Consider the following 12,118-nt stretch of genomic DNA (forward strand, 5'->3'; position numbering starts at 1 on the left):
CTTTAGTCCTGCCTCAGTAATCGTTCTATTAGGCTTCCCCGCCTATATCCTATTATAGCCGTGATAGATTCCGTCCGCGCCTTGAGCACGAAGCCCAAACTCCGCTCAGCAGAGGCACCAAAGCCGCCGACAGCTTTGGAAGGCGACGCGCTTCGCGACGAGGATCAACTCATTTCGGGGAGCTATGGCTCACAAGCTTCGGTATTTATCCTGGTCTAGGTGCAGAATGATCTTGGAGCTGTGGCCGTCGCGGGCCCCTTGCTGAAGCTTTTTGGTCTCGACGCTATCATGACCGACTGTCGACGCCAGCGTGGCATTGATGGTTGAGCCTGTCGCAGGGCATATAAGCTACCTGTAGGCGGTACGTGTTGAAAGGTATTTTTCACTTTCGCCCCCACGGTATAGTTGTTACTCGTGACAAGAGCGCCATCAGGGGAGGCAATGCTCATGAATGCGAGATGATGGTTAACAGGGAGTGTGAAATGCTCGTTGCAAGTAGAGAAACAACTTCTGAGTTGCTGCTCGTTTACTAACCAGCGGCATACAAGGAAGGTTGGTTGCAAGAAGCTATGATTCAAATGCTTGAGAGCTGGATATAACACATACGACCCTTCTTATCCAAACACCCGTTCTTGTATAGTACCAAGGGCAGTACCAAAACGAAACCCAGCAACAAAGGTCCATAAGCTCTGCCAACGATTGACTTTCTCTGATGACGCCATCTCGATGCCATCCTAGACTCTCTTGTCCGCTTCCACGTGTTCCTCCATAGCCACAACAGCATTGTCACCCTCCACCTTGCTTACGCGAATCGGTTCTGCCTGTTCCTTATCGAAAAGAACAGCAATCTCCTCAAGCGATTTACCCTTGGTCTCAATGAACCACCCGTAGGCGATGAAGCTTTCAACCGCAAGAATGACGACATAGACGAGGTAGTACTTCCAGCCAATACTGTCAAGGCCAATAGGATTTACTACCGCGAAGCAGGTAACGATCAGCACTAGATGTAACGGACCGGACCCAGAGGGGGCTACATACCATACTGATTGACAAACACGGCAGCTTTTGTTGAAAAAATATAAGTCGCCATTCCTTTCGCTCGGATAGAGTATGGTAGGACCTCAACCGAGTATGCAACAGCAAGCGGAGACATGCCAATATTATAAAAGGCGCCGTAAAGGAAGATTAAGGCCATAACTGCAATTCCTGCAGCGCTAGCTCCCGTCTCGTGGAATCTCGCCGATGCGATAGTCCATGCAATAAACACAATTAACATGCCGAGTGTCGAAACTCGGAAAAGGATGCGACGACCAAGCCGTTCGACAAAGAAAGCTGTAGTAAAAGCAAGAGTGAAGTTGTAGACGTTGAGCAGACCATTGACGAGAGCCTGGGTATCTTTGTTGGTAATGCCTACGGAATCCATGATTCGGGCAAGGTCTGCACAAGGCGTGTTTCAACGCCTGTTAGTGACAGTCCGTGGTGTTAGTACATCTGAATGTAGGTGTTTTCACGTACAGTATGAGATCAGACCATTTCCTGACCACTGGCTCATCAAGCCCATACAAAGTACAAGGAACATCCTGTAGCGGTTCCCAGGTGTGATAACCATGGACTTCCACGTGGTGGCGCCGATAGCTTGGAGAAAACACAGCAAGTCAGCGAGCCAGGGTTGTTATAAACTTGAAAAGACATGTAGCAATGTAGAGAATTCTTACATCGTTCAAGGTCGATAGCGGCTCTAATTTCCTGATACTCGAGCTTTACTAGCTCAGTCTCCTGGCCATTTCCGTGATACTTTTTGAGAGCTTGGAGAGCCTCAATATCGCGATCTTTCGAAACCAGCCATCGTGGGGACTCTGGAAGAAACCAGATAGCACATAGTTGAACGACGCTGGGACCCATCTGAAAGAGGGATGGCAGGCGCCAGGACCAGTTACTGTTGATTTCTCTGGTTCCAAAGGTAATCCATGCGGCCGCGATACTGCCTATTGACCAGCTAGAAGCTTGAGTTCAGCATGAAGCAGGCTAAGAGCCAGAACAGCCATAATGTGCATTGGAAATGTAAACATACCAAGTGTTACAAATAGCCGTGATAGTCACGCGGTCTTTGGGATGCGATAGCTCGGTGACCAGGCTAGGAGCAGACGTGGTAGCAAATGAGAGACCAAAACCGAGAAGGAATCTGCTAGCAATGAACATATCCAGATTAACACTGACGGCTTGGATCACAGAGCCAGCGATCATGATCAGACTGCCAATTGTAATGCCCCAGCGACGACCATATCGATCAGCAACCCAAGGTGCTAAAGGTGTAGAACAGATGCTTCCGAGGGCCATGATGGCGCTCATCAGTCCTAGCTTAGCGCCGCGGGGATAGTTGAAGAACTCGTCAAAATAAGACACAGTTTGCAAAGCATTGAGCAAGGAACCATCATATCCGCTGGTCGCATAGGAACAGACAGCGCCAGGAAATAGAAGCAGGTAGAGACGGCGGCGGGCAGGGCAACGATACCACGGAGGTGCCTCTCGGGCAAGCAAATCAACTCCTTCGGGCTCGTATGTAGCTTGCTCAGATTCGACTGAACCACGCTCCTCACGAGCACGGCGAATCTCCTGGTCCTGTCGAGGCGCTGGCAAGCGCTGACGGAGCTTGTTGAGAGAAGCAGTCATGTTGAAGGCTGGTCAGGAACTTGCGTCAAGAGAAGGGCAAGAAAGATAGGAGAAAGAAAACCTTCAGAATTCTGGTTGGCAGTAAATGATGCTGAATGTTGAGTAGATGCTCAGAGTTACCAACGGTTCTCGCAGGGTCTTTATATACTTCGCCTACCAGCCAAGCCAGTTGGTCGAAGATGACTATGAACAGGGAATGGCATATCCGAATGGGGTCAAGAACAACAACACAGAGGGGGCGTGAGAATAGGAACCGCTTCTGAACGGGAAGCGTTCGTAGACGACAGAGATGTTTTGTGCTGAGTGTTGGCGTAGAAGTCTGGTAGTGACAGTCGATTGAGGGTACGTCGCTTCTGGCTCGGCTCAAAGATGGCACGACAAAGCCAAGCATGTGAGGGGTGGTGTGGCAACTCCCCCAGCGGGGTAAATTGTCCCCCATGGGGAATGACTTTGATGGCTAGAGTCGAGAATTCCAACGGTAGTATTAGCTACCTTAGTGGCTCAACCCGGCTAGCCCGGGTTGATGGCTAGAGTCATTGTGTCGATTGTGGCTAGGCATGCTTTCACGGATTTCTTTGCCATGCTCCTCAGATGGGCGGTGAACCCCCCACGAAACCGGGCCCCACAACCGTACCCGCTCGAGTCGAAGGCTCGGGGAAGATCAACACCATTGCCCCGAAGTCTCAGCCTCTGCCATCCTTGTCGTGGCCTTTCGTCCCACTTAGGGCGGAGCGCCCCGTAATCCTGGCGGAGCAACGATGTCCAGGACGGCGAGCGGTATCTGGCATCGGCTATGAGGTTGAGATAGTCCTTTGCTCCAAAGCCACTACGCCTTTTACTTAACTGCTATGCATTCTCTCATTGTTGCTGTATCTACATCTGCCCCTCGCTTGTCTTTTTGCAGCTCATCGTACGACCGCTGCATTTTTTGTCTGTCCAGCTCGTTGTCTTCTGGAGTAGCTACGAGGTTGACACTCACTCCTCAAATCCCGGGGCCCCGACCACGCTACACAAATTCACACCCCGAGGTCACGCCAAGATGACCGTCCAGCCCACTTTGGCTGACGTTGATGTTGACGTCCTTATCAGCCGGCTGACGCTCGAGGAGAAGATCGAGCTTCTCACCGGTCAGGGCTCCTTCAAGACCACAAGTCTTCAGGCTCATGGAATCCCAAGCATCACTGTGAGTTCCGACCCGACCGTGGAAGGCTGCAGCAAGCCGACCACGGCGAGCATGTCCACAGCCGATTAGCTGCTGAACCTCGATACTCCCCACTCCAGACCTCAGACGGACCGCATGGTCTTCGTGGTGCGCGGAAATTCACCCGTGTAAGTACCTTTTCAATTCTACTTGCCTTCACTTCAGCACATGGTTTGCGAGTCTCGTCCTACATGACGGAAGTAACTAAGCTGACGCGAGGATGCGGAAACAACGCAGGTCCCAAGTGTCCTTTTATCTTCTGCGACTGCGATGGGTGCCACATTTGACGTCGACTTGATGCATCGAATCGGTAATCTGCTTGGAGAAGAGGCTCGGTACAAGAACGTCAATGTATTGCTGGCACCTACAGTCTGTTTACAGCGGTCGCCCCTAATGGGGCGTGGCTTCGAGGCGTTTGGCGAAGACCCTGTTCTTAGCGGAATGATCGCTTCGGCCTATATCAACGGCATCCAAGAACGCGGCGTTGCCGCTTGCATCAAGCACTACGCCGCACATGACCAATCGACGATGTCAATCGAGGATAACGTGAGAATGACGGATCGAACATTACGGGAGCTCCATTTACTACCTTTCCAGCTAGCCTATCGCCATTCTAACCCCTGGTCGTTCATGACGTCTTATAATAAGATCAATGGCATCCACGCTAGCGAAGACCCTCTGCTTTTACGACAAATTCTCCGCCACGAATGGGGATTCGACGGCCTCGTAATGAGCGATTGGTGGGGGACATACAGCACAGCAGAATCTATCAACGCTGGCATGGATCTCGAGATGCCTGGACCTACTCAGTTTAGGGGAAAGCTGCTCGAGATTGCCATCAAGACTCGGAAGGTTTCCCGCATGGCAGTTGACGCAGCTGCTAGAAACGTGTTGAACTTTGTCAAGAAGGTCACCGTAGCGGCCGAGCCTTGGAAAGGTGATCCCTCGTCCGCGAATACGCCCGAAAATCGCGCCCTTGTTCGCAAGCTTGCCGCCGATAGCATCGTTCTCCTCAAGAACGACGAGAATATACTCCCCATTAAGAATAGAAACGCCAAGTCGTATGGCCTGATCGGCGACCACTTCAAGCTTCCGGCTCTCTCCGGAGGTGGCAGCGCTGAGGGGGACCCATATTACTCGATAACCCCATACGATGCCATGGTTGAAGCAGTCGGGGAGGAAAACATTACTTTTACCCCTGGGCTATACAGTGAGTCATTACATACAACACTGCTTGCGTTGAATCATATAGAGTCCAGCTGGACTGATCTCTCTCAGCATTCAAGTTTGTCCCTTTCTTGAAGAATCTCAACCAACCAGGCACCAGCAACCACGGTTGGTGGGTCGATATCTTTGACCACGACCCAGATCAAGTCCCCAATGCAGAGGTGGTGTACTCGACTGCTACCGATAAGGACTTGATCGACGTTCCAGAGTCTCTGCACAAGCATTTACCGCACAAGTACTATGTTCGGGCAAGAGCAACATTCACACCAGACGCTTCAGCGCGCTTCCGTTTTGGTTTCAGCGTGGCTGGTAAGGGTAAGGTCAAGCTCGACAATGAGGACGCTATCGATTTATGGGTTGATCAACCTCCCAAAACGGAGGACACGCCATGCTTCAACAGGCTATCCATGGAGAGATTCTATGAGATGGACTTGCAGAGGGGCAAACCAGTAGACGTCGAGGTTCTGATGGTAAATGAAGATGTTTCTGGCGGCGTTGGCACGGCATTTACCTTGGCAGGCCGTCTGGGTGGCTACGAGATTCTAGCGCCGGAGCAAGGCCTCGCCAAGGCTATCAAGATTGCACAGTCGGTTGACGTCCCTATCATCATGGCTGGCCTCTCGGCAGACTACGAAAGTGAGGCAAGCGACCGCAAAGATCTCGAACTACCACCTGCGGGGGTGAAGCTCGTTCAGGCGGTTCTCGATGCCAACCCCAGCGCTGTAAGTTGAGAAGAACATCATCCCGGACCGCGCATGGCGGTTTCTGGTTCCATTAGAGCGATGCTCACGCTGATTCTTTCCATTCTCGCGCAGATTGTCGTAACTCAAGCAGGATGCCCCATCGAGATGCCTTGGGAGCCCCAGTGCAAGACACTTCTCCATGCTTGGTATGGTGGCCAAGAGACTGGGCACGGGATAGTCGACATTCTATTTGGCGATGTGAATCCCGCTGGCAGGCTCTCGGTGACTTTTCCCAGGTCAATCAAGCATACACCGACCTATTTGGCATTTGGGAAATCCGACCATGATATTTTATATGGCGAGGGGGTATTTATCGGTCACCGTTTCTACGAAAAAGTCGATCGGGATCCCCTCTTCTACTTCGGTCACGGCCTCTCATACACAAATTTCGCATACTCGAGCCTCATAGTTCCACCCATATTCGAGCCATCGGCAGAACACGAGGCGACTATCGCAGTCAACGTGGAGAATGACGGCTCGTATGACGGCGCTGAGGTTGTCCAGCTCTACATTCGTGCTCCCGAGAGCCCAGTCCAGCGTCCGGTGAGGGAGCTCAAGGCGTTTAAGAAGGTCGAACTTGCAGCAGGTGAGACCAAGACAGTGTGTCTCAGGCTCGACAAGTACGCTGTCTCATACTGGTCGGAGGAGTATGGTCAGTGGAGGGCCGAGAATGGTTGCTACGACGTTATCATCGCCAGCAGCTCAAACCCCAAAGACGAAGTCTTGCGATCAAGGTTCAAGTTACCAGAGAGCTTCCTCTGGTCAGGAATATAAGTCTATCCTGTTGGAGTACCACATAGCTAGCAAAGTAGACATAGAACTATCTCGGGTACTGCAGGCGACAATGGCTTCTTCGCCTTGCCAGATGACGGAACTAAAATCGGTACAATACCTTCCAAGTACATGGAGTACACACTACTTTAAAGGCTGGCCACGTGGTCTTCCTTTGCCCTCTTCCTCTCTTTCTCCCCTACCCCTATTTCCAATTCTTCAATAAATGCATAGTCCATGCTTCTACGAATCACCTCCTTCACCTTTGCGCCTCTGGGGATCAACCAAAGGAACATTCCAGACCGGGTACATCAGCAGGTACCACATTGTCCCGCAGTTAGTAGGAGTGGGGTTTTTACATTTAGCTCGCCCCGCCTCGCTACCTAAGTTCAGTGGCCAGACGATTCATGGGGCCTTTCCCGTTCTTCCTGATCTCCCCATCTGCCTCGCTCTCTCTTTTATCATCATTATCATCCATCATCTCTCTCTTGACCTCATTAAAAGTTTAGGCCTGTGGTCCAGTCTAATTTTTTTTTCGTTTCTATCGTGAACCTTGTTACCTACTGCAGTCCTTTTTCTCCCATTGATGTCTGTTACACATCAACCTTCACAGCAGCCATCACCTGCATCCAGAAGACGGCATCGATCCATGCGTAGTAGCAATAGCCGACAAGCATGGAATCGACGTCCCCCCCTTCTCCTCTGCCTAGCGGTTCCAAGGCATCCCAGCTTCCTCTCCGACGTCGGGTCCTACAGGCCTGCACTAATTGCCGAGCCCGCAAGACACGATGCGACGCCTCCAAGCCCAAGTGTAGCTTGTGCACGTCGCAGAACGTTGAGTGCGAGTACAAGGACTCGCAACAGCTACGAATCGAGCCTAATACAAGACTTCTTCTAGAGCGCATCCAGCTCCTAGAGGATCGCTTGCTATCGTCGCCCGTATTCACCTGGCCACATGGCGAGACCCAAGATCCCATGTCAGCCTCTCAACAACGGGCGAGGACATCGCTCCCGATACCAGTCCCAGCTCCCCCAAGTGGACAGAACGAGTGGCCCGAGAGAGACAATGCAGCTGCCATGGCTAATGAAGCTGATCAATCTGATACCGTCAGCTCGAGCACTGTTCCTCTAGACGAAATGGCATATCCCTTGTCTCATACTGCCAATGCTAACCATGTCCTCGACTGGCCCATAGTACAGCAACTCTTCGACACAGCCCAGGCAGGCGAAGGCCCATCGCTCTTTTCCGGCACTGGCCGAGGCTGTCGATCAAGTTCCGCCACGGAGATCTTTTTTGACCCCGAGTCAAAGCCGCGCGACGAACGGCCCGTCGATTCATGGAGACTTTTTAGGGACTGCACCCTTGCCGACTTATGTGACCCCGCAGAGTACCTGGACCTGGTCTCCGCTTACTTTGATGAGGTCAATATTTTCTTCCCATTGCTCTCGTTCAGTCATGTCATCAAGTCCCTGGAGAGCATCGTCGAGGCGGAGCATCACGAGGGCGAATGTCAGCAGTCAGACCTGCCACCAGCCCAGTACTGTCTCTTGTTACTGGTCCTCTGTCTGGGCTCATTTGCCAAGCGAGGCGGTGCCAACGTGGAGCTTCCAGGCTTCAGGGAGCACACCGCCGCTTCGTCTCTGCGACCGAATCGCTCACCTTCACACGCCTTAGATCAACATTTGTGGAGGAAAGCTAGACTGCTGCTTGGCCACGTCTCTTCACAGATCACCATCGAGGCCGCGCAGTGTACCATGCTAGCAAGGTAAGCCGTTGATCAAACAGCTATACTTGGCCACAACTTAACATCTGACCGGCTTGGAATTGCAGTATCTACATGGGCGCTCTTGGACAGGTGTCTGACTCGTTTCACTGGTCACATACAACATCAGTCAAATGCGTGACCCTGATCAAAAGGTTTGGCATCTTCTCAAGCTTCTCATCCTCCTGATGCTGTTGCTGATGGTCTTGTTTGCTCGTCCCAATAGAGCCTGGATTGACCCTCAGGATCTCGAGACCTGCCCCGAAGCCTTTCGTCGTCTCTACTGGGTGGCTTTTATATATGAAGGCGATTTCATGTCTGAAGTTTCCATCACACTTCCTTCTGGCATCGCCCGTTACGAAGATTGTATCCCCTATCCCGCGCACGCGGATACGACGAGTCAAGGTCCCCTTTTCCCAGTAACTGGCTCCGACACTCACATAACTCATTGCGGATACAGCAGCGAAGAGTTGGTCGCCTTTCAGATCAGCACTAACGCTGCCATCCGCCGGCTCCTTAACAGGGTACATAGCATGGTCTACGACAGTAAGGATCGTTTCCGCATGACCCGCATCGGGTATGTTCAATGGCTTTTGCGCGTTTCTGAGGAACTCTGGACCTACCTTGACACCATTTATCGGAACGTTCCTGAATTTCTCCTCGTCAGTCAGCCAATCATGAATCAGCCCATGCCTGTCCCGCCGTGGCAATCTTCGGCATTTACAAAACTCAGTGCCTTTTGCAACAACCCATGGAACGTCTTACGTCTCCAGGGTCGTTATTGCGCCGCCCAGCACATTATCTATAGACCTTTCATTGACTACGTACTCCTCAACATGGATCATTTTGAGGCACATCCTGACCGGGATACTATCCTAGAGAAATGCGGTCTGTGTCTAGAGGGCTGTAAAGGGTTCTTTTCTGTTTTCAACGTTGGGACAGCCAACAGCTTGACTTGTTTATTCGCAACTGGTATGGCGTAAGTGGCACAGAAATCCTGGTTGTGGCAACACACTAACTTCTTGACGAACTTTTACCTATCTCATTATCCTCCGAATTGCGATCGTCTGCCCTGTATTTCGGAATATTCTCCCTTCGGACATCGAAGAAACAATACTAGTTGGTAGAAGGAATCTCACCCTGTTCAGTGTTAGCATTCCCGAATTCCAACATCACCTCTACCTCCTTGATAAACTGGATTCGGCTTGTCGTAGATAGGTTTTTTTTTTTTTTTTAGCTATAGACCACTGCTCCGTGCCAACTCCGCAGGAACGTGTGTAACGCGAATATAAAAGGACATATAGAAGGATAGTGGTTTATACAAGACTAAAGGAATAAGATACTATAAATTCAGCACGTGTATTAAGGATAATAAATAATACATTTTAACTTATATTTATAAAGAAGGGGGGGATTTTTATTATTATTTCTATTACTTAGAAATATATAATTAAAATATTAGCTTTATCTTTAAGCTTAAATATATATTATTAAATAATCTTAAATAACTTATATATAAGTAATATCCCTTTAATAACTTTTTTATTAAAAAAGCCTGCTAGGCCTATAAATTTTATAAGGAATTTATTTATATTTTTCGCATTTATCTCTAATAATTTATAAAATATAATTATATATTTTTCTTTTAAAATAAAAGTAATTATAATATATAATATATAAATTACTTTATAATTCTTAATAATATCTTAGAGAAAAGACTTAAAGTAAATAAGAGTTATCTCTTAATAATACAATAAGTTAATAATATAATTAATAATAATATTTTCTTAAGTTATTATATTATAAAAAAAAACTATATTATACCTATTAGAACTAATATTATAGCTTATAAATACTTATTATATCTCTTATAAGTTTTTATTATTATTAAAAAAAATTTAATAAGTATTTCTGAAATTTATTGTATTTCTTTTAAAAAGTTTAAGCCTTTAAGTAATATAATTAATTATAAATTTAAGCTTTAAGCTCTTAATAAGATTTATATTTATTAAATAATATTTTAATCTTATATTAAGAAATATATTTAGCTTTTTTTTTAAAGGCTTTTAAAAAATTAATTTCTTAGCTTAAGTTATTTCTTTTATAAGTATTTATTTAATAAAGTTTATAAATAAAAAATTAAATTTTTTATTTTTATTGTAGTTTTTTTTAAATTATTTAATTATTTAATATAAATATAATTAATTTCTATTATTAAACTTATTATTAAACTTATTATTATTTATATATTTATATATATTAATATTTATATATTATATATTTAATTAGATAGGTTTAATTAATTAAACCTATAAACTTTTACTTATTTATAACGAGAGGATATTTCCTAAGGGATAAACCGGTTATATTGGTTTATATTAGTATTAGATTATATTATGTAGCCTTAAAGGATAGTATAATATTATATCTAGTAATATACTTAAGGGTATTAAGTATAATTAAGTTATATTAATAGCTAAGGTAGCTATTATATAAGAAAGTATAAAGAGTATATTTTATATACTTATAGTTAATCTTTAGATTAATATTCCCTAGGCTTAATCTAGGGTAAGACTAATATTTTTAATATTTAGTCTTTAGACCGATATAGGCGATACTTAGTCCCTTTAGTCCCTTACTTAGTTAGAGTATTTTTATTATATTTCCCTACTTAGCTTATATTATAGCTATAATATAAGGTTCCCCCTCTATTAATCTTATCCTTAAGACTAGTTTTAGCGATTAAGTATTATTAATAAGTAATTTTAATTTATAAAAAATCTCTTTTTATTAATATAATATTAGGCCGAGTTTCTAAGTATATTTCCTTATAAAAACTTTTTAAAGCATAAGGTCTCTTTACTTATATTAAGGCTTTTAGTTTTAAAATTATATCTTATACTTATTACTTCTATTAGGGCTTATCCTATAAGGTAATCTTTAATTATTCTAATTATTATTCTAATTATATTAATGCGAAAGTAATATGCGATAGAGCCGGTATAGCTTCTTTCCGTGGGTATATATTAGTACTCCTTTATAGCTATTAGCTAACTTTTTATAGTTATGAAAAATATCTAGGAGCATAAGCGCCTAGAAGATAAGGAGGCTAAGGTAAAGGCTACCTTAGAGGAGGCAATAGCTAAGCTTACTTATATCTAGAAATAGAAGAGGTTATTTTAAGCGCATAGTAATAAGGCCTTTAAGCGTAGCCTATATGCCTTAGAGGAGTTAGGTGAGCTCTATAAGGAGTTATTTATTATTATAGAGGTATATTCTTTTAGGGCTATTAATTTAATTAATTAAAATACTATTAGTCTTAATAAGCCTATATTTAGCATTATTAATAGAAGTTCTTTAGAAGGTATTATATATTAATAAGGTATTCTAGGGGTTCTTATATATTTTCTAAGTCGAGATAATCCTTTTATTTAATAAAATATATTATTTTATTATTAATTTTATTTATATTAAGGATAGCCTCTATAATATATTCTTTTAATCTATTAATTTCTATATTGGGCTTATTACTTATTTTTATTTAGATAGTATTTTATATTAATTTAAGTAGTAAAATATAAAAGATTAAGTAGAGCTTAACCTTAGGTAATAAGTCTAATTTATAATTATATTTTAAGATTTTCTTTTTAATTTTATATAGTTTAATATATTTATAGTCGAGTTTTTTATTTTATTATTTTATTTTAATATTTTTTATTACGAGGTAGATTATATCTCCCTCT

General features: G+C 44.9%; 3 protein-coding genes across 3 annotated transcripts; 2 read left to right on the top strand and 1 right to left on the bottom strand.

The window, feature by feature from the left end:
• Positions 1–734: 734 nt before the first annotated feature.
• On the bottom strand, positions 735–2,670 carry NECHADRAFT_56714 (uncharacterized protein; the record flags this gene model as incomplete). The annotated part of the gene is made up of 5 exons (XM_003039070.1): positions 735–973; positions 1,039–1,437; positions 1,516–1,635; positions 1,716–1,996; positions 2,072–2,670. 5 exons carry the CDS (start codon positions 2,668–2,670, stop codon positions 735–737), a joined length of 1,638 nt encoding a protein of 545 aa, XP_003039116.1.
• Positions 2,671–3,709: 1,039 nt separating this feature from the next.
• On the top strand, positions 3,710–6,615 carry NECHADRAFT_56711 (uncharacterized protein; the record flags this gene model as incomplete). The annotated part of the gene is made up of 4 exons (XM_003039068.1): positions 3,710–3,871; positions 4,109–5,081; positions 5,150–5,820; positions 5,914–6,615. The coding sequence occupies 4 exons, from the start codon at positions 3,710–3,712 to the stop codon at positions 6,613–6,615; spliced, it is 2,508 nt and encodes an 835-aa protein (XP_003039114.1).
• A 672-nt stretch (positions 6,616–7,287) lies between these two features.
• Positions 7,288–9,358, top strand: NECHADRAFT_89515 (uncharacterized protein; the record flags this gene model as incomplete). Its single annotated transcript, XM_003039069.1, has 2 exons — positions 7,288–8,378; positions 8,506–9,358. The coding sequence occupies 2 exons, from the start codon at positions 7,288–7,290 to the stop codon at positions 9,356–9,358; spliced, it is 1,944 nt and encodes a 647-aa protein (XP_003039115.1).
• Between the last annotated feature and the right edge of the window lie 2,760 nt (positions 9,359–12,118).

The sequence above is a fragment of the Fusarium vanettenii genome, assembly GCF_000151355.1.
Source record: "Fusarium vanettenii 77-13-4 unplaced genomic scaffold NECHAsca_187_unmapped, whole genome shotgun sequence".
NCBI classification, from domain to species: domain Eukaryota; kingdom Fungi; phylum Ascomycota; class Sordariomycetes; order Hypocreales; family Nectriaceae; genus Fusarium; species Fusarium vanettenii.